Source organism: Chroicocephalus ridibundus, chromosome 10, assembly GCF_963924245.1.
Source record: "Chroicocephalus ridibundus chromosome 10, bChrRid1.1, whole genome shotgun sequence".
NCBI lineage: Eukaryota > Metazoa > Chordata > Aves > Charadriiformes > Laridae > Chroicocephalus > Chroicocephalus ridibundus.
In genome coordinates this window covers 2,040,689-2,066,897 of record NC_086293.1, presented here as the reverse complement: position 1 = coordinate 2,066,897, position 26,209 = coordinate 2,040,689, and the positions used below count along the sequence as shown (strand labels likewise).

The window sequence follows — 26,209 nt, the reverse complement described above, 5'->3', positions numbered from 1 at the left end:
GAGGGTCTGCTCAGTGTACAAGCTACACTCCCACTAGGGCTTTGCAAGGAAGGAGTCAGTAACTGCCAAACTTGTAAACCCAGGTGTATCATGCAGATTCCCATAAAAAACCCCAAATCAACAAAAAAAGAAATCTCCACTCTTCTCCTAGAGCTCCCGGCATTTGAAGGGTTGTTTCATGATTAGAAGAGCTTAAGTGAGTGGAATTATTCTACTATTCTACCTATCTGTTCTATTCTATCATCTATTCTGGATGATCTCCAGAGGTCCCTTCCAACCCTATGATTCTATGATACAGAAGGGTAAGAACTAGTTAAGTAACTAGATATTATGGTCCAGATCAATAGCAACAAATCATTATCCCCACCATATGAGCACCTGGCAGCCAGACAGGGTTATCCCTGCTCCAGGCTCACATTTTATAAAGTGAAGGGCCAAAAACCTTTTTGCCAGCACAAGTAGAGCGTTGTCCTCCTAGATGTGTACGACTAGTTACTGAAGAAACACTGTCATTACAATGCTGTAAAACGCACAGGTTTTAAACATCATTATTGTGAGCTATAGGAAGTGTCTGTTGAGACAAACACTGTGCAGAAAGGTGTACTGAATATAATGCATTTTAAAAGCAAGTTTAAAAAAAGAAAAAAGACGTTCACACTCTAAAATAAATTTCAAAGTTTAATCACAGTAAATCAAGGGTGAACATCAGAGCAAATTTTTGTTTATGTGTATTGTTTTCATTTCTTTAGCTTCCTTGGCATTTTCTCTAACCCGTTTCATAATTAAACTAAAAATGGACAAGACGATTAATCTTGTCTGGAAGGACAGTGTGGAAAATAAACAAATCTAAATTATGCAGCAGCTTAGCCAATAACTTTTACCAGAAAAAAAAAAATAATCAGAAGGACAGTCATTTCCCTTCTCCCTTCCCACGAGCATGTGCCCAACCTGATTACGGAAAGAGCGCCGGACAAAGACAAATGGATAAATAGGTAACAGTGTCTGACAGAAGGAGATGCATGGAATGTGGTGAGAAACATTTAAAAAACGTAAAAGTTCAGAATGTTTTCCAAAGATACTTTCAATTAAAACAGGGAAATGAGCAGAAAACGTAAAAGCAGAAATACCCAATTCTTAACAATTCCATGGAGTCACATCTCCTTGCCACACAAACTAGACACACAAAAATGGCACTTCACTTCTCTAATGCATGGAAGGAAGGAAGGAAACATCATTTTTATTTTTTCTTTTTTTACTTGCAACAGAAGCCATCTTATTAGCACAAATACAAACAAAGCAATCAACAAAAAAACCCGACAGCTGACAAAGTAAAACCTAAAAGTCATTCTGATACCATCTGGAAGGAGTTACTTTAGCTATAAACAGAATTTGTCTACATCCAAAAATCCCTTTCAACCTATTTTCAGAAAAAGTCTATTCACTAATTCAAAATAGCCTGAGTCAAACACTATCGAGTAGGAAGCAAACAGTAATCTACAGGCAGGAACAACAGTCAAGCTGTGTGCTATTGTAAACAACCACTAGTATTATGGAGTGGGCAGATTGGGAAAATGTAAATGCAAACTAATTTAAATGTTGGGAGAAAAGAAGTTTTTATGTATTTAATGAAAAAAAAAAAATCACACGTGAAAGTACTGATGCAATTATTGGAGCAACACAAAGGAACATTCTCTAGTGAGATATTTGATGATATATGCAAGACAAGGTGAGACAAGAATAGAACTGTAAAAGAGGTGGGAAACAGGAAAACATTTACTTTCCCTTACTGGGAAAACTTTAGCAGAAGTTATGATCAAGTAATGAAAATGTATATTTGTACTAAGAATTTTTACCACACTCTGCTGGTGTGGTTGGGTATAGCATGAACTAAACTAAACTCTAATTCCATAGAAATTAAAGAGTACTTACGACAGTGCTAAACTCAATGGCACTAAGTTCATATTTACACCAGAGAACGCAATTTTGTCCCTATGAGATTGATTTGTTTACTTCAGACACCATGGGTCCCGCAGGCTCTTTTGGTGTAGTGTTTACTTGAAGACAGACCCAAAACTCAGCACTACTTCATGCTAAAAGGGAGCGGTAAGAACTACACACAAGACACGTGAGTGCAAGACGTGGGTATCGTTATATTGGGATAAGAGTCGGGGCTGGGGAAGCACAACGTTCTCTTCTCCAGTTAGACCATACTCTGGGTACTGGAAGACAAGCCGTTTGCTTCATGAAGTATATGGAAGGATTGGCAGCATGGGAGCAAAGATACACGCAGGAAACGTAAGCAAAAGGTCCCTTTAGAAGGGCGTACTGTAAATGAAACTGTGGCCTTTGCCTCCCTATAACCTTTATTAGAAGCATGAGATGTGTGGTGAGTGAAGGATACTGATGTGGAAGGTTGATGATTAATCTTGTCATGCCCTTTTTGCAGCCACTTCACACTCCAATTCATGCTCCCGTAAATCCATCCCTTTACAGTAAATGGTAGCCTCTAATTATTAATATGAAGTTTTGTACCTAGGATGTTTTCTGAAATTCCAAACCGCTCTGTGCCTATGTATGTGGTGCACGCGTGAGGGAGAGAGGAAGCGAATTAAAAACAAGAGGTAAAAGTCAGTGGAGTTTTTATGTTTGTTGGTTTCTTGTGTGCTTTTTTTAAACTACACATTAATTCCTACAACTAACATCCAGAGAAATTCTTCCAAATAAAGTTTTGGATATCACCGTGCCTGAAGTATCCAAATTAACCTCTATATAAGTGGTTACAGGCCTCACTGTGCCTGCTTGAGCAACTCTTCCCATGTTTAGATACTACTTTGGCATACCTGTATGGTGTACTGGTAGACTCCTGCTTTTGGCTGCCACGGAAACGTCAAAATGCTGGGTGAAAGAACTATGGGAACATATATTTCAACATCTTGCTGGTTTCGCACTGGAACTGGTAATGTATGAACACCTCCATCCTACAAAAAGCAACAGCACAGTATTATAGATGGCACCACAGTGCTTCCTAGAATTAATGTTTAGTCGTTTATATCTAGGCAAGTGGTTGAAAACATCTCAGAGAGAAAGGAAAGCAACTATTTAGGGTCGTTTACGAACAGTATTACTTGTGAGCAAAGAGTCAGCTCATCGCAGCAAAGTGTGCTATTGTATTAAATGAGTAGTATGACCATGGAGATACAGCTGCCCAACTTCTAGTTTTCAGACCTCGTCTGGAGAACTAATTCAGTAACTCCACACCTGCGTTTACTCTTTGCTCATTCCACTCTGCAGCAGGTGAAGACAAAACTCAGCCTAAAAGCCCCATTCTTCAACCCATCCCAAAATACTAGCCTTTACAACTTTGTTGCAATTGTAATGCCATAACCCTCTGGGCACGACATATTGTCTCTTACTGGTGTTCTGAAGGAAAACTTTTAACAGCTCTCAGCAGACCTCATTTCATTCAAGAGTACCTCTCTGACACAGAGAATGAGCATGGCTTATCATATACAAGTACCGACTAAATCCTACCCAAGGAATCACTAAAACGATTTTACAGCAAATGGGTTGAAGTGTTGAATTTTTCCAAGTTTCAAGCCAAAGCAAATCACTTTCACACCACGTGCCCTAGTTAGCCATACATTCAGCAGCCTACCCAACTAGCAGAAAGTTAATGAATATTAATGTGAAGAACTTCACAGGCTGAAACATTTGGCAGATTTTCATTCCAGCATTTAACATCACTTACCAAATGATAGAAAACTTTCCAAATGTAACTGAATGCAGAACAAGGCCAGGGTATGACACTGATGATCCTACCACAATAAATTGTAAAATTCACTCAGAGAATGTGAGAGGACCTTTGCACCAGCACAAGGAAACAATATGTGCCCACATAAGCATCTGCCACAAAAAAAATAATCAGTGCTGTGCAGCACTAGTTTAACAGGTGTTTGCCACACACTCGCTAACAAAATCCTAGTCTTTATTTAAGCAAATCCTCTGTTGACTTAATTGACAGTGTTCCTGACGTAGGATTTTAGAATTGGGTTCTTAATCTGTTCAAACAAATAAGGCTTAGACCCATGTAATTCTTAGGTTTCCTTTTACTATGTCACTATTAGGCCACTACTGCTCAAGTAAATTATTTTTAAGCCTACCAGCAAAGCAGAAGAGTCATTACAAAACCATACCTGATCTACTACTGATGTCAGCGCAGCATCAATAATGGTCTGACCCTTCTTTATTGCTTTCACGTAATGATATGATCCATTCAGAGATGACTTCTGCACCTCAAAATATTCTTCGGACAGCTTTGTATTAATTCGGATATTCTAAAACCAGAACATTAGAGAGATATTGCCACAGGTAGCTGACATTAATGCTGTATAGACAGCCATAGACATACTAGCAACACATCAATGAAAAAACAATTGTTTAATAACATAGTTCAGAGAAACTTATCTGAACCCGAGTAAGAATTTTTCTCTACAAAGTTTCAGTCTTTCAACAGGATTATATCTTTTAGACACAGCATTAACTCTACAGGAAATATTTACGTTTTAAACATTCCAGCTACATGTAATTTAACATGAAAAGTACTGCTATTTATACCACTAAATAGTTCATATTTTACAGTAATTTCTTAATTTTGTCATTCTTAAACACAAAAGGGGAAGAACGCGTAAATACACTGCCCCAATAGCACATTTCTGAGATCTAGCTGAAACTCAAGATCTATATCTCAGGAAGAAAATGAGTGCAAATAAAACAACATTCACATAAATTTGATGTTCTGAAAGGCAATAATTTAAGATTGTTTTTCTGCTTGCAAATGAACTATTTAAATTTTGTTTTCTTTATTAAGAGCAATGTATATTTGGTACCTTGTACCTAGAATTCATCTTATTTAACTACCAAACAGTGAAATGTTTTAGTGCTAGCTAACAATTTAAGCTTTTCCCATAATTTACTGAAAGGAAAGAGGCAGCTCCCCAAGAGTGTTATCAGCCTACCTTACACCCCATTCTTTAACAGGAAAGATTGCCTCTAGACACGACAATATTATATTTGGGAGGGACTGACGAGATGGAGTACCGTACTAGTACTGCTCTCCAGCAGCTACACCAGTTTGCAGTTTCTAGTGTGATGCCTACGCTACATGTTTGAAGTGCTTTCTCCAATTTCTTCCCCTTTTTTTCTACAAGATTTAGACTCCAATGGGCACTTTCACATGAATTACCCAGAGTGTTTTATTTTTAAAATAAAATAAAACCAACAAAACAAAGGGAAAAAAGGAAGAGGCAAGAAACAACATGCTTTGAAATGCCTTAACTCAAGGTAAATAAGAAACTGCTCAACTAATTTCTAAGAAAGCCAGGATTTAGGAGACAGACACTCAGAAGGATATCAACGTTTCAACTTACATCAGATAAATACACCTTATTGCTTGATTTATCATACACTTCAATTGTAATTTCATAAAGTCTGCCTGTTTCTAGGACCCATCTGTCACCTGGATGAACTGTAAATCCTACAAAACAGGAAATATTGAACAGCACAGACCAACAGTCTCTTTTTGTAACAGATATAAGCATTTTGCTTCTGGTGCCCACACCCTGAAGATGCACATTCATTGCTTTAAGCTGCTGAATACAGAGAGGAAAGAAAATAAATAAGTATTTACTCCTAAACTTATTTCACATTGAGCTACTTTTATGAATAAAAGTACTTTTCTATGAAAAGTAATATGAGAAATGGCAGCATGTATATAAACACAGAAAAACGCCAACACAAAAGCAAGGCAAGAAATTACATTAAGCAATCAGGACAACTGCAGCCAGTACCAACCTAAATACCCAGGATTTACAACATAGATAGTGCTGTTTGGGAGCCTGGAAACCCCTTGCATGCGAATACCTGAAGTCTCAGTAAAGGAATGGAAAAGTTTTGACAGAAGTCAAGTAAAGATCAGCATGTTCCTGGGGCTCCTTTGTGCCTCCTTCGATATTTAAAGCTACTTGTACACTGAAAATAAACATTATTCCCACTACCCTGAGAGACAGTGAGCATTTTAGAGAGATTCCACTAGAGGATATAATGTTCTAAATATAAAAATCAAATAAAGCCCCATCACATTTCCACATTGACTGAGGGGAACAGACATGATTTAATTGATCTTTTGCCAACCTAATTTCTTAGAACATTTCAAGGCACCAGGCAGCTCTGTTGAGATTGAATTCACAGCAGTGCTGCTTTCTATGGCTCCACCAGGTGCTCCGGATTTTCAAGACTACTGGTACAAATGCAGATCATTTTATCTTTTTGTGCTGCAAAGGGTGGAAAGTTTGTCTCCTGCCACAAAGACCTGGCTGGAAAAGCATCACCTAGGAAGGATACTCTTGTGCCCCAGTACGAGGTTCGTTTGTCCCTGCTGCAATGCAGTTACAACTGATGTTGCCTGGTCCAACTTGGCAACTGGCCATGACGGCTCTCCCTCCGGATCAAGCACGTGGTTCTGTAGCTGCAGTTCATACTGATCAGACGGCATCGTTAATTCTGTACATAAAACAAAGCAACATATGAAACAATGCAAGCAAGTGTGTCAGTGTTTGGATGCTGCTAATTATTGCTGATTAATTTTTATTGATGCCTAGCACACGCATTAAATCAGTATTTTTAATGTCTTGTAGAAATAGCATTTCTGTGATTATATCAACACACACACAAAATGAGCTTCTTGCCTAGCTTTACATGATGATATTTACAACTAATATCATCCCACTGTTCAGCCCAAACATCCAATTAATTCCCAGCTTCAGAAGTGGTCAAATTGCTTTCTATGAGTTTCTGACAGTTTCTGCCGCTCCCTTCTGCACTACTAGCTGAGTAGTGTGCCTTTTTTTTTTTATAAATTAAAAAGAAAAAAAAAGTCAAGTCATTACCAGCACAGGCTCCTTATAAGCAACAATTACAAACTTCTACACTTTTAAATGGACATAAAGCCAGCTAACCCACACTTGTAGAAGTGGAACAAATCCATTTGTCAAGAAAACATTTTCTGTTAGAAAAGTTACTAATCTAAATTTAACTAAGAAAGTCCGACACAGTTTCGTAGTCGATGTGGAATAAAAGAGTATACCTAAAACGATAGTGCTAGCTCCTATTCTAAGTTACCCTTACCTTCATGTCCTTGACAAACCTGCAAGAATATATCCTTTACAGACACATTTTTGGGGGCAGAAAAAACTAAACAGCTGTATCATCACATGGCTTAGGAAAACAATATTAAATTATTAATAAAGTAGTTTAAACACAATTAAATATTTCGCAGCAGTTAAAAATTCACACACAGAGTTCAAAATAATCAAAAAAACCAGGACAAACCTGTAATCTTCCCTTGCCTTATTTTCTGAACTCTGTACTGAATTGATGTTCCTACCAGAAGATAAATGTCACATGCTGGATTTAAAAGGATGTTTTCCAAAATAAGCAATCTGACTTCTGCAGGAGGTACATGCTATTGATTGAAGGAAAAAGAAGAAAAAGCAAGCACATTTAAAGCAGATCATTTGTTTGAAACAGGACCATGCAGCAATAACTTATAACCTATAAGTGAAAAATACTACTTGCTGTAATTGGCTCTTTATTATCATTTCAAATTTTGTCACAACAGGAAAATGCAAGGGACAATGAATGGTATAGAGACCGGCTCTGTGCATGCTGTGCAACACTGAAGGAAAAAAAAATAATCAAGTCTGTATGGGCATCATTTTGTTCAGTTTTCTGGAGAATACAGAAAAACTTGAGACAGATGAACATTGACTATTCAGACATCTAGAAATTTATTTTCCCTACTGTAAAACACGGTACTTCCCTGCAATATATCCACTATAACTTCACCAAGGAATCTGTATCAAACTCATTGGTCTATTAAATTACGAATACAACAAATAATTGTATAAGTTCTATTACAGTTTGAGGGATGTTCACTGAAACCGTGCAGGCTGGCAGCAGTGAATGCTTTAAAGGAACTACTAACCAGAAAGCCATAAAAGATTGCAAATGGAACAATATTATTTCCATTTCACTTACAGCATCAGCTCAAAACTAATACAGAAAAATAAATATTAGAACACTAACCAAGCTACAAGCATTCAAGAAAAAAAAATTTCGGACCAATACAATGTAGATTAACTATATTCAGCACAATCAGGTAGAACTGTAACAAAAATACAATTCTTAACGTGCACTATTATTAGTGCCACATTATTAGTATTACATACATTCAGATAATATTTTCATAGAACACTTTTTACAGGTATGGGTTAGACAGTCCAAGGCAATTTTGCTTTACGCAAAAACAAGTATAACATTTAGTAACACAAATCTGCCAAAACAGACTGCAGATACGAGATGAACTTCAGAAAAATGCCATCATACTATTTTTTTTAAGGCACAGTATTAAGCTGATACTAGCACAATGCCAAGTATTCCTGTAAGTGATAACCCATAAAAGTCTCTCTCAGGTGTTTGTAAATTCTATTAAGAGAAAAAACAACTCTGTTACCAGAGTGAAATGAAAAACTCAGTCACCACAGTTACAAAGAAAGAGCCAGCATGGATCTAGAGAACAGCTGGGAAGGCTGCCAATACTGCAGTTTAACACCCTTGTAGCACTGGCATTCTGACCCCAAAGCCCTTCCTCGGAGACCAGAACCTAATGGAGTAGAATTAGATAGTAACGAAGTACTCATGTGACGCTCATTTCAAGCACAGCAGGAAACAAAGGTATATCCAATTGCTCAAGCTATTTATTTATTGAAAAAAAAAAAAAAAAAAATAAAAGAGAGACCTAAGGTGTTCTAGTTGGTTATTTTTAAAAAGAGCTACAGCGCCAATACCCTATCCGATAGGATTCTAGTTATATATATATAATATGAATGACTATCAGGAATAATAAAATTGTACAGAAGTATTTGCTGCAGGGCCTTTTATCAGAGAGTCAGGTTTAGAACTGATCTCTGGCAGATGCACTGTCCTGGGTTAGGGAACTGCATTGAACTCCAGCCCTTTCAGGGCAATCAAGAGCAGCGCCGTCATCTTTTGTGATACGGGCTACAGAGTCAAGCCAGTAAGACAGCACTGATATCCACAATGGGAACAATATGGCAGGGCAAACTTACAGGACTATAAGACTAAATGATTAAAAAAAAGATTAATTCCATTTTCTTACCTTATAGACGCTTTCCTGTATTCTTGCTTTCAATTTAGAACTCCCCGTTTTCATTCCAGACACCAAAATGGTATCTCCTTGCTTGGCAACTTTTTCCATCTCCGATATATAGGAAGGTGGAATATAAGTGGATTCTAAGAACTTGAGTATACTGAAAGGTGAACCAAAAAGTGAACAGAAAATTGTTAACCAATCTTTGTAAACCCACAGAAAAACAACAACAGGATCTACTCCTAGCTATTTCCATTTTTAAGCAAACTTAAGATGTCTGCCTGGGACCAGATATCCAAATTTTACTCATTCTTCAAGATATCTGCAGCTAATTTCTGTCACTGATAAAAGTTTGTTTGAAGCTTGTTTGTGGGCTTTCGAGAGCTATCAGAAGACTGCACATGTTGTCTGTAATGATCCCTTCAGTTTTTACAGTAGGTATAGACTGCAAAAACTCTAGATTATTGTGGAACAACTAACGTGAAAGACCCAAAGCTTATGTTTATAAAGAAAACAGCTTAACAAACTGCAACATAACTTTGACCTATATGAAGAAGCTAGGATGCATTTAATAAATGACTATAAAAAAAAATTACAAGCAGAAAACTTGTAGCAACTGTTCGAAATTTCCATGATGTGACAGAGAGGAAAAGAATTTGCCATGAATGAGTAAACGCCAGGACAGAAATTGAGAGAGGACCACGTTTTAAAGGTTCTGTACACACATGATCTTTTTGGCTTTATGTGCACTTTCCCAGTAAAATCAGTAAAGCCATATTGAGAATAGTTATGAATATAAATAGTTATGACAGTTTATTGTTTATTTTGCAGAGTTGTAACACCATTAGAACATTCTCATGTTATCATAGCTGTGCTAACAGTAGAGCATATATCAATATTAGTTTGGTTAAAATCACACCTCTAGCAAATACTTATACTGAAACAAAAAGCTCTGTATGGACTAGGACTTGGATCATAAGTGCCACAGAACTGTACTGCGTACTGAACTAAAAGTGCACTGTAGGTAGGGGCCGTACACTCATACCTGCAGCTTCAAGTGTATTACGGGCTTAACGGGCTTTCCTCAGGTAACGCGGCACGTTTGCTTCTCTAAGGCTGCAAAATTGGGAGTTTGTGTTTACCCAGTGGCAGAGTGTCTTGTTTGCTACCCCCACCTCATTTCCAATGTATTTGGAATACAAGTTTGAGGATGAAAATTTAAGTTAACCATTCTGCTCTCCAAAAGAACTGTTTTCCCCACATGCTAGTCATGGAATCATCATATAAATAAAGACAGGTTCTTTAAAGGAAGATATAGTTTCCTACATTTTTTTTTGTCCTGCAATCTACCTACATTTTGCTGGAACCTGTTTTCTGAAGTAACCAAAGCCTCTGGTGCATGAGTTCGACTCTATCTCATCTTAGATGTTAGGGAAGTTTTGACTAAAGCTGTACTCAAGAAGCGTCCGTAAACTGTTTTGTGAGAAACCCCCATGTTTCGTGTGTTTGCAGTCTGGTCAAATTCATGTCTATCAGGGAGGAATTTTTCTACCCATATTCACATTGATCAAAGTCAAGGTTCACCACGGCATATAGTATGCTGAATAATACTGCTAGATAACAGGATCCTGGTGTGTTGACACCAGTTGGTGTCAGTGCAAAGGTAAAACTCTTGGAGTCCAACATGAAAAATATCCCATACAAGGTATTGCTCAGTAGCCTCCAATTCTGGTTAGTTTAATGAGGATAGAAACTGAAAATTCCGTTTGAAATCACTGAAGAACAGAACAATGAAGTCATCACTGTAAAACTACATAGTGCACATACTTAATAGCATAAATTAAAAAAAAAACCCAATACCAAAACAGAGGGTAAAGATGGTCTGGTGACAAATACAGGAGGAAATAAAAAAAAATTTTAAAAAAGTCATACAATCTGGATTCTATTCCTATCCCTGCCACAGGTAAGCTTTCTGAGTTTTGGGCAAGAACTCCATCTCCATTAAATGGAGGGAATATTTCCTTATTATACACCGACGCTGAAAAACACTTATATCATTAGTGAGTTGAAAAGCACTATCAAGATCTTTGGATAGAAGTTTTCGCAAAATACAGCGCTTCTAAATTCCAGTTAACTAATTCTTTGAGTCAGTACAGATGATGAACCAAGCACCATGGCTTATTTATCAAGCAAGTGCTTTCCATTCATTGCTTTGTCTAAAAGAGGACATATCGAATAGCTTCATTGACTGCCTTTCACTGAATTATTTGACCTGGCTGTATCTAGCTTACAAGCAGCCACTTGGTCCGTTCTAATTTAAAGGTTAGATACTTTGAAAGCTATTTCAATAGTAGAACTAAGTGTTGACCGAAACCTGAAGCTCTGCAAGTTTAGAGAGCACCTTTCTGAAATGGAAGAGGACTTTTTTTTGCCCTAAGAATGTAATTAAAAAATAAATCTCTCTGCTGAAATCCTGAGATAACAGTCTCACTAATAAATCTTTCCTTTGCACATGATGTTTCAGGAAGACCAAGAATTGCACGTATTTATTTCTAGTTGTTGCGCTAGAGCTACCTGGGCTGCTATCACTATGCAACACTCTCAGTTGTTACATTAAACTGGGATGAGAGTGCCCAGGCTCTCGAGCAGGCACCTATAAAAAACAACTTCTGAAACAACTGACCCATAAACATTATTTTAGGCATCAGTTCAGTAAACTGCCTAGATCTGGGGAAATATTTATACACATCAAACTTAATGGACACAAGACTTTTGCGAACAATTTAAACGAACTTACCGCAGTGCATTGTGGGAATCTGAGAAGCCATCGGCCTCTGTGTCCTTCACTATTGTCCAGTCAAAGACTAACCCTGCCAATGTGCTGAAAGTGTTTCCTATAAATCAAACAATCAGGTTAAAACAAAAATACATAACAAGCATAGAGTCTTCCTGGAAGACAAACTATGACTTTTCCCCCCAGGAAATTTCTCTATCTTATCCCTAAAAGAAGCACTATCTGTACCTAGTTAAAACTCACGATCTACCTAGCTTTACTGAATTTGGCAAATTTAAGATGTTTCTGTTAACTGGCTTTTCTGTTCACATGTGCCACTTCATGTGGCACAGTTTCACACAGAGCAGGTGCAGATGACGCTACCCATCCTCCACTTGCCAGCCCCTAAGATATCCTGGGCACCCACCACCTCCTTTCCCCTTTGGCCACAAAAACATTAGCATTGCTTGGATATTAGCAAGACATAACAAAAAACCCTGCTAAACAATCTTTCATTTTGAAACATGTGGATCTGAGATATGATCTGGGTAACCTGGGTTCACAGCAGTGATGAACTGCACTTTCCACGCGTATTGTTTTGGTTTTGAGCACAACCATGATTAACCCATAACGGGAATAAGTCTTCACTGAAAGAACTCAAACTGAGCATCTTCTTTCTAGAAACTGTGAACCAATAGAAGTTGGTTAGTTAAAGAACTTAGTTAGTTACTAACTTAGTTAGTTACTGCAGGGGGGTTGGACTAGATGACCTTTAAAGGTTCCTTCCAACCCAACACATTCTGTGATTCTGTATAGAACATGAGAAATTGTAAACATTAAAAAGGAACAGAAAGGAATAAACAGACTGAAAACACAAGATTTATCATGATTACATTTAAGTGTAATAAGCTGCTGAAGTGAAAGCTTTTACAATCTTCAAGATGAGTCTTGCTCTGAATTGCAGCGTCCACTGGCACAAATAAATATGGAACAGAAATCCCAGTGTTTGCTATATTTTAAAATACATTTTCATTTATGTTACTCCCTTTGACATTTATATCTATATTAATAAAGTAAAAATCAAACCAAATGTATTATTGAATTCTTATGCTTGTTATGCAAGTTAACAGAACACACAGCCTACGTTGTTTCTCCCATTTCTATATAACTTACTGCAGATCGCCCCAAATAAACAGGATTTAAAACACAAAACTCTAAACACACAAGGCAATATAATTAAAATTGACTGAGACTGGATTATTTAACATGCATTCAAGTCTAATCTTCTTTACTGACGCATGCCTTAGCTTCGCAAAGTTGTATTACACTCTTTTGTTTTGCTCCAATTGAAAAAATCACAAGGCGGAGAAACGCAGATCGTGGCACTATGGAGAGGCTACAGCTGGCGCCTGAACACAGCCAGTGCCGCAGCCAACTGGCAGCAAAAGCACGACACTGTCCTTACGGCTGCCCAACCACCTTCGGGCCTGGGTGTCCTGGCTCCTGTCGGGGTCCCTCATTACAAAGGCAAAGTCAGGTTATCAAAGATAAGCACAAACCCCAGACGATGCAAGGTCTCGCTCATCCAAGACAGGATCAGCTATCTCTGCAGCACGGAGGGCAGTGGCTGTCTCCATTGCCTGCAGGATCACACGGCTGTCACAGCAGCTGCAGACCAGCTGCAACGCTACCCTCCCAGGCTCCTCAGATGTCAACTTAGCCAGTGACTCGTGCACCTGCTGCACAGCTGTAACCCAGCCCAGAGCTGCTCCTCTGTGATGCTTCAGCAGAAAGTGGCTCTCACTGGTAAAGCTGGAGCAAACCCCAGTCAACAGGCTTGAGAGGTGAGCCTGTGCAAACCTCATGAAGTTCAGCCAGGCCAACTGCAAGGTCCTGCACGTCGGTTGGGGCAATCCCAGGCACAAATCCAGGCTGGGTGGAGAATGGATGGAGAGCGGCCCTCAGGAGAAGGACTTGGGGGTGCTGGCTGATGAGAAGCTCGATATGAGTCATCGATATGTGCTGGCAGCCCAGAAAGCCACCCGCATCCCGGGCTGTGTCAAAAGAAGCATGGCCAGCAGGGTAAGGGAGGTGATCCTCCCCCTCTATTCTGCTCTGGTGAGACCCCACCTGGAGTACTGCATCCAGCTCTGGGACCCCCAACATCAGAAGGACATGGACCTGTTGGAGCGAGTCCAGAGGAGGCCACGAAGATGATCAGAGGGTTAGAGCCCCTCTGCTGTGAGTACAGGCTGAGAGAGTTGGGGAGGGGAGAAGGCTCTGGGGACACCTTATAGCAGCCTTCTGGTACCTGAAGAGGGCCTATAATAAAGCCAGAGAGGGACTTTTTACAAGGGCATGTAGTGATAGGATGAAGGATAATGGCTTCAAACTGGAAGAGGGGAGATTTAGATGAGACGTCAGGAAGAAAATCTTTGGTGTGAGGGTGGTGAACCCCTGGCCCAGGTTGCCCAGAGAAGCTGTGGCTGCCCCATCCCTGGAGGTGTCCAAGGCCAGGTTGGACGGGGCTTGGAGCAACCTGGTCTGGTGGGAGGTGTCCCTGCCCAGGGCAGGGGGGTTGGAATTGGATGATCTTTAAGGTCCCTTCCAATGCAAACCATTCTGTGATTCTATGGAACAAGGAGACCTGTCTTGATATGCTCTGCTCCATCACTGGGGCAGCAAGCCAGCATGCCTTGCACACTCATAGCCAAAGAAATGTAAACTCACACCTTTAAGCCTTTCTCTTATTTAACTCATCTCTAGTCAAGTCATAATGAAATAACTTGAGCAAAGTTAAACAGATAAAAGAAAACAATATACGACTTTTTTCCCCCCCTCTATATTCTATATTTAAATTGGCCAAAGATCTCCATGATCATCTTCCTCTCTTGCATTAGCAATCTTTGAAAAGTACTATTTGGGGATCGAGTTTATATTTGGAGTGGCTTATTAAAAACGTGTACAAAAAGGAATCTGCATTAATGTAACTGATTAAAAATACAGCTTATAAAAAAACCTGGACAATACATATATATGGAAGAGAATAAGAAAAGAAACTATTCATGAATATATATCGATACTCACAGGAGTAGAGCCATCAATATTAATGAATGGTCTGACCCATACCAATTGCAATAATCACCATTACTCTAAAAAAAATTGCACTTGCTACGTCCGTAGGGCCTACTTAACAACTTTACATACCTGGGAAAAAGCTACGTCATTCCAATATTCTATACATACAACGGCCGATACAAAACATCTACTCTCACTTTCTCTCATCCAGGCTGCAGTAACAGGCTTGACACACCTTCTTTGTGTAAGTTTTCAGCAAACCTAAGCAGATTTTTCCCAATATTCATTTAACTGGACAATTATCTTATTTTGATTTTTTTCACCTTCTGAATATTAAAAAAAAATGTTCAGAAGTCCCTTATTCAATTCTCTGACTTTTCCTGAACAATTATGTCCTTCAATAAACTTGCTCCTGCTCTTGAATTTATTATTTTTTTTTTTCAATGTGTGCCAAGAAAGACCACTGAGTCTCCAATATATCCAAAGGTTTCCCAAGGACTGACCCCAAGCTTATTTGGGTGAAGAGGAACTGATTTTCAAAGCTTTTGAGTGTATCCGGATCCCCCAAACTTAGATTGCAAAGTTTATTCCTATGGCTTCTAACCAGTGCCTTGTTTCAGTCATGCAGATTAAACATTCTTTGTGGGTTTTGAACAATTGCAATTCAGACACTAACTTGGGTGGCTTCCAAGGCAAATTTGTCCATTGAGCATGCTTGAGAGTTTGCAGAAACACCAAGCCAAGAATCTGGTATTATGCACAGTATAAGGGAAAGAAATTACTTTTCATTATTAACATATGGCCATACATAACCTGGCATTCATGGTTTACAAACAAACAAATGTAGGATGGGCTCATCAACTACCCAAACCAAACGATTCAACCTGTCATAGCTGCTTTATGTATCATTTCCTTTCAGCCCAGAAGTTGTCCTAAAAATAACTTGGTTTATGCGAGTGTTGATGCGTGCATAAAAATTCATTGTTGAAACCAAAGCATGAAATTCTTACCAGCATCATGGGCCTTTTCTGATGTTACAGACAGTATGAAATGCAGAAGTTCTCTGCTCCTATTAAATAATTACGCATTCAGTCCAAATGCACTTACTCCAATGACACTAACCTAAATGGTACCTCCCAAAAGTGAGTGTATCTATAATAATTAAGGGATATCAATCCAAGCAATAGGTGGTTGGTCTTCAACATCATCTCTGAAGATCCTCTTGGATGCGTGACTGGACCTAGTTAAATCCTGATGGGACATTTCAACAGGACAAGTGTTGGGACTTTTTCCATTACATTCTTAATCCTGACCCAGAGGTAGAATTGCCAAGAGTTGACGCTCTTCATTTAATTACTTTAAATTCTGACTTTTAAAAATACCCTTAGTACTAGTAGAGTTAAGTTTCCTGGGAAAATAAGGAAAAAAGGCAAGCAAAAGTTGTTGGAAATCAAGTAGTGTTTGATTTTCCTGTTCAGGCAGTATGTAGATTTTAAACAAACAAAACCAATAGGTTACTGAATGCATTATTCAGAGAACTCCCTTTACTTAGCTTGGATTCTAACATTCGATTGTGTCGCAAATAAAATCAGTGCACATATCAGAAAATTAAGAGTCAATATATATTTTATCTCCTACTAGTTAATCTCTTACCTTCAGAATCCAAAGCCTGAATTTTTAGTTCCAGCGGTGAATCTTCAAGATAGAGTTCTCTTGTTGTGGACACAATTTGGATGCCATGAATTGTATCAACTATAGCATCACAACGAAGGACTTGTCCGGTCACTTGAAGAGACATCAGAAAGAGCACATGAAATCAGCAACACTGGACATGTTCATCAAGAGCACCAAGATCAAATGCACCTCAAATTTAGCCAATGACTCAAGACACTGAAGGAACTGAAACTGGGTCATGACCTTGACTAAGAAACTCTCCGTCAAATGGTGACTGTGGCTAAGCAAGCAAGAAAAGCAGTTCCCTTCCTCACTGAACTTTAGAATAAATCTTTAAAAATTGTGGTTTCCATCTACTTGAACAGTTACAGATATTTTCTCTGAGTACGTATAGAGTTTCTACAGTGCAACTGAAGCAACGGAGCAACATGGCTCATGTTCTAGAGAACTTAGTGACTTTTACCCACAGATGATAAACCCCTATATATTTCTTCATTTAGTGACTGGAAGACATTTAATTGACCATCTGTTTTTTCCTACCTGTCATAAAAACATTAACCAGGTATATTGTATGACAGACACAAAGGCAATTTCCAGATTTCTAAATGCAAAACATGTGAATTTGCATTTTATTTTCAAATTATTTTCAGCCACTGCTCCCCCTTTTTTTTTTTTTTTTTTTAAAGATTTACCCATTTTCCTGGATGTATCACTAATATCATTAACACTAATTGGAGGACTTTAACAAACACAACTTAAAAACCATGCCCGTGGAAAGTCTAAGATGACTGTGTATATGAATGGAAATATCTCGATTAGTGCACTTTTAAATCTCTACTCTCTTTCTGGAGGATGCCAGGATGCCCATAGACAAGTGGTGGTGTGGTTACAAAAGTTAAAACTTACTTATATCTTCAGCAAAGATGATACTTGTCAGACGGGTGGGTTGTGAGGACCGTGCCTGGACAACAGCCTTCTGCGAACACTGCCGCTCATCCTGCTCTGCCAGCTCTATGCTCGCAACCTCTGGCCTGGTGGAGGACCTACAACATTATTTGGTTGTGTTAGCAGGATTTAAGTTACTGCTAGACAGAAATCAAAGGTCTGGTTTAAAAGCCACCAAAATAATTTACATGAGACATGCTACATGGTCAGGACCATGCTCTTCCAGAAGAGCTGGACTGCAACAGCTCCTCAAGGACCTCAGCCCAAGGGAGCATGGGCTGAGGAAGGGGGAAAGCACAGACCAGAAGCCCAGCAGAGCCCAGGCAGACAAACACAGCCTTCTCTCTACTGCGGTATCTTCACTGCTGAATGCAATTCAGTCAGTTCAGAGCTATGCCCAGCTACTTAATGAAGTTACAAAACCTTTGGCCTAACAATTTATTAGCTTAGAGGCATGGAACAAGCAAAAACACATACAGAACACTGAAGCAGAAGGCAAAATAATCAGCTAAAGCCGCATTTGCCACTTGTAACTGCATTTTCAAAACAAGTTTGAAACAAAGGTCTGAAAAAATTGGAAGCTTCCCCTGATGAGAGAACATCACAATTACATATGTTTGCTATGGCAGAGGCTCTGAACAAGTAAGAAACATTTTTAATCAAGAAATTTAAAAAAAAAAGTGTACTTAGTCTGTTTAGCTGAAGTATGTAACACTATGTAAAACACACAAAGTTGGATAATCATCTTTGGTGAAAGATTTGGTGAACATGGAGTTTTAACCTAAAAACTGATGCATCAATTACTTCCTGCTCTGACTTGTATGGCTTTTCTAAACACAACTGCTCCAGGAACGAGATGTGGGAAGCTCACTGTGAACACAGAGCCCAGTTCTTGCTTCCTGTGTGCCAAAAATGTCAAGATGGGAGAAAAAAAAAAGTTTAAAAGTTATTAAAAACAAACCCTCTTGAAATTAAATTTGAGCTAGTAGCAATATACATCTGAGGCCTGAATGCAGACTGCTCAAAGCAATTAAAACATTCAAGCAGGCCATACCTCTTGCAAGTAGTTAAAGAAGGTCACCCCTCCAAAGTAGGATGAGCTGCTTAGTTTTGGAGAACTGGGTGGTGGCGGCTCCACACAACCCCTGGCTCATGCTACACCTGCAGGAGTTCCTGCAGAGCAAGCGGAAAGGCAGCCCGCTTGGACTCCAGCTCCGAGGCCAGCACCCTGCTTAAGCCGCTAATGAATTAGGCGCCTGAAACAGCCATCGCTGTTTGCTCAGGAATCCTGAGTCAAAGCTCTTTCACAAGGGTCCTCTGAAGGATTAAAACAATGAAAGAAAGCACTGATGACAAAGCTCTTCAGGAAGTGCTTCTCCCAGATGATGACAGCAGTTCCGATGAAAACATTGCATTATCTGGTAAATGCAATCTAAACTGGGCACTAGATCCCCACCTGGTAAAGATGGGGAAGATGGATTGATTTAGACTTCACTTCTGGAGGATCTTCAAAAATGCCGACCTGTGATCCATGGGAAAACTCTTCTAACTCAGGAAGGAGCTGGAGGGGAGTTCCAAACAAACAGCACTACCATACATGCCCTTCTCCCCAGACATAGGTTTTACCTACTTTTATTACTGGCAAAGCCAACCAATTCAAAACAGTGAAGAATAAGATTTCTTGCTAACTAAAACTGTATCAATTTCAAAAAATAACATACTACAATACGTTCAGTTATCTTAGAGTTAACCATTGGAGTCCAATGGTTGGACAACCAAACTGATTGTAGTCACTGGAATAAAATTGTAAACTCTGTTTTCAACCTTAAGCGATGAAAATCACAATTCTGAAGACAAATCCAATCGTGCAAGACACCAAGATCCCTTTGGTTCAGAGCAGTTGGTAAGACAGCCAACACCGCATTTCTCACAGAAACTTTCCATGAAACAAAAAACATGGTTCCCTACATCGGGGTCTGGATTTTACCACACTATACCGTCCAAACAACAAGGTCCCAAAAGCTTGTAATTAAAAAGTCCGAACATTTTTAATTGTGCATGCCAATGGTGACGTACAGGTTCATTAGACACTGCACAGCAGTATAATATTTTTGGCTTGGGCAAAATTCATTAATTCCATGAATTATTAATTCACAATGTTTGTGTGCTCCCAACAATATTTCGCTTACATAAAGACTAGTTTTAAAAGATTTTGAAAGAACAGTAGCAACTGCTCACCCAGAAATTTCAGAGTATTTTATCTAATCAAGGCAAAAGTAACCCACAGCAGTATGCAAGGGACAATTTAAACACCAATTCAAAGCTTAAACCTGAGAATTGTCATATTTTAGATACCTAAGCAATGTACACACACAAATATGAGCATTTTTTTTATATTAGGGTTTACACTGTTTCTAAAATAATATGATTTATTTTCTATATCAGTAGTACATTTAACTTTGCTATAGTGATCAATTTAAGAGTGAACAATTAGTTATTTTCCTGTTATTCTGTAGCTTCTTAAGCAACCATGAAACAGTTTTCCAAGGTTTAGCAAGTTTCTTTAAACAACATTAGTATTCACAACCAGTAAGGCTTTCTCTGTACTTGGCTGGTAGGCTTTTTAAGCTGAGTATGCAGATCTGACTTAATATGCATGCAGGCATTTTTATATAAGCATTATATGTATGGAATTGACTTCCATTTTTCTTATTTAGTTCTTTACATTGCTTAATATTCTCTGCCATTAGATGTTTTTTATTAGTAATTTGAGGTTTTTGCATTCTTACAGTCTGAAACTGATTGTGTTTACAACACAACAGGGGTTTCACTGTGTTTTGTATTTGTTCTTTTAATATATGGTTAGGTATTGTATTACATAACCACTACAGTTTGCACTAATAACAGTGTTGTGAAACTAAATCTAATTACAGGCTATTTTTCAGACTAGGAAAAAAAATGAACCAAGATAAACTAAAAGTCTGCATTAAATTTTAGCTGTAAACTTACATAGACTCCACAATTATAAAGGAACTTTTAAGCTTTTACAGCTAAATGCTGGTTAACTCTCAGCCGTCACTGGAGTAGGGAACCTGAGGTTAGATACTATTTGGCCTATGACAGTAGTTTAAAACAGGAGGTAGAACATCAGCTGAATTTCTTACCATTTTAAATATAAATATATTTTTAGTTTTATTACCAATAGGATGTCTGCTATTTTAGGCAATTACCTGGACTGGGCAGGTGAAGTAGGGCCTTTCAGAGGTGTGGTTTGCTACTATGACGTATATTAAAAAACAATCTGCATGACTATTTTTTTTTTACACCGTAACATATGAAATATTTGACGACCCCTCGATATCATTTGGCAATATCAAAAGCCAGTTGTCTTTACAGCTACATCCGATTCAGGGTCGAGCACAGAAAGGATAAGGCACTGATCAAAGAGGCTGTAGCATTACTCCGCTGTAACACACACAGGGATCACTACTGTGTCCTAGATGGGCAAGAAAAAGAAACTTTTGCTTTAAAATGACACCAAAGACCGCAATTTGTATCATCTTCCAATTACAGCAGATCGTCGGCAGCACGTCAGCGTGTGATATTGAGAGCTAGGCTTGTCAGAGGTCAAAATTAGATCCTGAGGAGCAAGCAATGGGAAGCATTTCTGGCACTAGCTCTCGATCCCATACCAGTGTCTATAAGAAGGAGCAAGGCAGGGGAGGAAGCACTAAAAAGAACAAAGAGGTGAGGAAGAAAAGCTAACAAAAGCCACAATATTTATCTCCCTCAGAATAAAATCCTCCTTGCAGAGGAATTAATGACACTTGCAATAAAGACTGCCAGGCCTCTTGCTGATTTCCATTTCATTTGTAATTTTCACCCCCCCAGACACAGAACTGCATGCCAAGAGTGTATCTACAGATCCACCCAAACCTAGGCCTGCAGGTTTTTAATCAACTTTTCTGTAATATCATATGTGAATACTTCAAGGATTATACCTAATTTACCGATCAGACGGTTTAGACAATAGGCAAATATTATTAATTCCCTTATTCCAGCAATACTTTTGTTGATTCTTATTGCTTCAGCACTTTATATTGTTTTGTCAGCTCTTCAGACTAAACTCAACCGACCAACTTAGCAAAACCTCACCTTTGTGGAGATGCACCATGACTGGCAGTTAAGCTAATCTTTTAGAATTTATATTAGGCATGTGGGAAGATACGTAACCAGAGGGAAACTTGATGGCAAAGGTTTTCAAGAGTTTGGTAAGACTGGATTGACCAATACACTAGGTACCTCAATTCTAGTCACTCTTGGGACAAACACTGTTGACATACAAAAATGAAAAGAGAGCCAAGAGCCGGAGCAGCATCCAGGCAACTGTAGTTGTATGATAAAAAACAGATTCCCAGAGAACCAAGGATATGGGAACTGAACCCATTCCAAAGAAAACACAGAGGGAGCCTGGCAGACTTCCCTCAACTCTTCAAGGATTTTTAACAACACAGTGGCAGATTATCTCTCTATTGTACACTCAATCCTCTTCTAGGATGTTTCTTATTGTACTGGGGGGAAAAAAAAAAAAGCAGCAAAAAAATCCTCCATCCAGTTCTGCTTGAAAAGCAAACGGAAACATCACGCAACACAGAAGGAGCCAAGGATGAAGCTTTTGCTCCTGGGATTTTATGATGGTGATCAGCTGGCATGCCCATTAACTTCAAAGGAAGTGAGCAGAGTTAAACCAGTGATGATTGTTCTCAAAATCCAACCCAGATGCCCAACAGTAACTTGGATATTTTGTCAAATCAACTGGTGGCCAAAAGCATTTTACCGTAAGTGCTTAACTTTGTACCTTCTCTAGCTGCATGAAAGAAAATGGCATGCCACACTAGTGATAGTCATCTTCCAACTAAGAGAAAGCAATAAATAAAGGCTGGTCTACACAAGTTGGTCTGAAATTAGCTTAGCCTGATTTCGAATTAGAAAATAAAACTAGAAAATAGCAGTTTACTTCTTCCAAAACACAAACGTTACATTTTGCATTATTTCAAATTACCCACTCTGTTAAACCTTCTCACGTGTAAACACCCTTAAAGCTTCCATTACTAAGGCGAGACCCACACTTAAAGACAGCAAAAGTCTCAAAACATTTCTTGGGTGTTCAGCAATGAGAGCTGCCCCAAAGCAACAACAGTCCCACTCTTTCTGTCCTTCCCAGGCAGGTTATGCTCAGATTCAGAAAAAGATTTTTCAACAGTAAACCTGCACTGCAGGTTGACACATCAGCTAAGAGAAAAAAAACCACGATCATTTCTTCCACCTCTTCAACTTTGACAGAACATCCATGCCGTAGTCTCATGCTACTTGCTCTGTTTTGAGCCAACACACTCAGGTAACACAGCTCTGAGCCACAGCAGCACAGCCTTTACCAACAAGGATATCCCAACCCAATTCTGAGCTCCTTCTGGTCTCTACAAGAGCCTAAAGCCATGCTGGGAGGAAAGCAGCAGTGCCACCAGTCTCCCCAGCACTCAGCAGCACAGGCACCTCCCAGAGAGAGGGAGAACATTTTGCTGCCTGCTCTAATGGCCTTATAAGTAGGAAATGCAGAGCAGGTGAGAACCACAGAAAGGCATAAGGATAGCAGGGGATAACAATCATTACTGAAGATGTCATTTCACAATATGGAAATTAACAGTCAGTATCTCACACAAGACATTTTTCAGTGAGAGTCAAAGACAGGGTTTTTTAGACCCACAGTAAAATGGGTAATCCAGGAAAGAGCAACAGCAATACCTGCAGATTATCAGAGGTGAGACTATCAGTCTTACAGCAAAGTAACAGACCTCCATCAGCAACACTCTATTTAATATACATTTTTAAAACGCATAAGCCACCACATACATCCCATGGAGTGATAAGACGAATTCAGAAACATGACAAGATAAGGAGCTAGAAAACAAGCTCTGCCAGCAGAGCTGTGTACAGGTTTTGGGTTCTCTGGAAGTACCTGTGCATGACGCAGCACAAACACCGCTCAGCCACTGATCTCTCACTGCAGCACTCTGCCACCTGCTCTTCTTGCAAGGGCAATCAGCTTTATGGAACCTTGTCAGTGACGGCTTCAGTAGCACACAGAAAGCCTTTTATTTAAGGCGCAATAAACTCTCTTTCATTATATTTGCAATGAACAACATTGTACAGGGCGATTATCACATTTTGAACAGTTTCCTACACCTGTAACCTTGCCATAGCAAACCCTCTCACTTCAATGGGTCCAATTCAATCGGTTTTATTTCTCAAAGCTAACTCCTGAAGCTTAAACTTTCCACCAGATCTCACCACATATCTCAATTCTACAAGATATGAAATAATGTTAGAGATGCATAAGCATATTCATACGTTACATATGATTTCTGCTATAAATACTCTGCATCATGCCATATACCTTGAAGAAAAATGTTGTGGGTTTTTTTGCTTTGTGTGTTTCCCCTCTTCCCCACCAAAAAGGATTATTATGGTAAGGCAGATTTCAAGAAGTCGGTTTCTGAATGCTTTCATTCTCCCAGGTGTAATTTCTGGATTAAGGTAATTAAAAGATAAATACAGCTGTAATTTAAATGCTAAATATATCCGCACAGACTGTGTTTTACCCCTGAAGATAGTACCACATACAATATTTACAGACGGGAACACTGTATGCTTTGAAAACAAAGCTTTTACCAAAAAATAATTTTAACATAAAGGCAATCCAAACTGCAGAAGACACGAGCATCTTGAAAATCAGAAAATACTTTAAAGCCATGCTTCTAACTTTATCATTGCTCCCAATCTGCTGGGATGATGATAAAATTTGACCTTTTCCCTTTGCATCACTGGAATTCTCAAACACCACTACAATCACTTTGAAAATCTCCTGCTTTCAGAGGTAAACTTGAAGGTCCAAAGGGAAATGGGAAAGAAATAAGGTCACAACATGCTGATTTTTCATGAAATTGGACACTCAGGTATGAATTTAGAATGTTTGAGATGAGTAATGAAGTCCCTTAGGTACTCAAAGGATGTATTTTGAAGACAGATGCTGCTGTAAGATGACCACAGCTTTCATACACTACCTCTAACCTTCCCATCACCTATATTACACAACCTCTGTCCGCTCTCCAGACACAAAGGGCCTGAATCTCACCATTTCCATTCCAAATCCCTGCTGTCCTGCACGCAAACCCACCCATCATTTTACAAATCCTGGGTGAGGAACAGTCACTACTTCTGAAGTCACTACATTTGGTACTTCCTAACTTCTTCAGTTTGATGGCCTCCTTCCAGTAATAGCTCTTACTGACGGCTTTAACAGGAAAGTACAGGAAACTTGTCAGCAAGTAGCTGTGGAGATGCCTGCCCCTCCAAACTACACTTCTTTCTAATCCCCTGCAGTTCAAGGCCCGCGGGGGCAAGGATGCAGAGGGAGAGAGACACAGATACAATCTAGCAAACATGCTCTCAGCACCGTGGCGAGTATTACTGCTTCTGCTCAGTCACACACACAGCTACTGCTTCCTTCTGATGGTTTTGTAAGCACACGTTGAGTTCTACCACCCACATCCTGCCAGTCCCTGCAAAGCAGAAGTGAATAAACACACTTTTACAACCCCGGGACAGAAAATGATGACACGCTCTGTGCAAAGCTGGTATAGTTTCCTTAATTCTGAACCAAAATTAATCTCTGAATGGCAGACGGAGAGGATGGAAAGGCATGTTGAAGCCTATCTGCACGAGGGATACGACCCATTGCTGGCAACTGCAGCCAATATAACACGTTCTGAAGTGCCTACAAATAACCCTCACTAGAGAAACACGTGCGGACCAAATCTGGTATTTCACCAGAGCATGATCTTACATATTTTAATCTGTAGACCTTAGTGAGATTTACAAAGGTCTATGTACTTTTGACAGTTGGATAGCACCTGGCACACGCAGGAATGGCTGTAGCTGGCCCAGCATCATCTAGCATTTTACTGGCAAAATAGGAAAGACAGTCTACACAACCTAGATTTTACTAGTGCTTTGATGAGTTTATTTTTTACCTTCATAGGATGTTCTTTACCACATAAACCAAACCCTTTTAAAGACTCGGTTGCCTTTAAAAATTAGAGCAAGGAAAAAGAAATTGCAATATTTTCACCAAAAACGGTCCATATAAAAACTAAATTACACAACCAACCAGATGCAGCTCATCTAGTAACTTCCTCTCAGCCACCTTTTGGAGAAACTTTGATTACTACTCTTGTGCACAAATGCTCTCAAATGTGTAAGCTGTCAGAGATAAAAGGCTTGTAACCAGCCCAGGGTCGAGAAGCGTAGGACCACCAGGCAAATAAACCAACACAGAGTGAAAACACAGCCCTACAAGATGTATTTCAGTAACTGTCAGTCACAATATAACAACTGAAAACTGCCACCCGCATCCATCTGGCACATATGGAAGTAACATCCTAAATATATCTCGA

At 39.1% G+C, this 26,209-nt stretch overlaps 1 protein-coding gene across 1 annotated transcript in view; it reads right to left on the bottom strand.

Annotated features, from left to right (window-relative positions):
- The window catches only part of NUP210 (nucleoporin 210), a 68,497-nt gene that overhangs the window by 40,857 nt on the left and 1,431 nt on the right, over positions 1–26,209 (bottom strand). Inside the window, exons 2-11 of the mRNA XM_063348126.1 lie at positions 17,658–17,794; positions 16,731–16,862; positions 12,024–12,120; positions 9,236–9,386; positions 7,387–7,519; positions 6,400–6,558; positions 5,851–5,919; positions 5,427–5,533; positions 4,194–4,334; positions 2,841–2,978 (exon numbers count right to left, since the gene is read on the bottom strand). Of these exons, the coding sequence (XP_063204196.1) occupies positions 2,841–2,978; positions 4,194–4,334; positions 5,427–5,533; positions 5,851–5,919; positions 6,400–6,558; positions 7,387–7,519; positions 9,236–9,386; positions 12,024–12,120; positions 16,731–16,862; positions 17,658–17,794 (1,264 nt within the window). The remainder of the gene's footprint in view (positions 1–2,840; positions 2,979–4,193; positions 4,335–5,426; positions 5,534–5,850; positions 5,920–6,399; positions 6,559–7,386; positions 7,520–9,235; positions 9,387–12,023; positions 12,121–16,730; positions 16,863–17,657; positions 17,795–26,209) is intronic.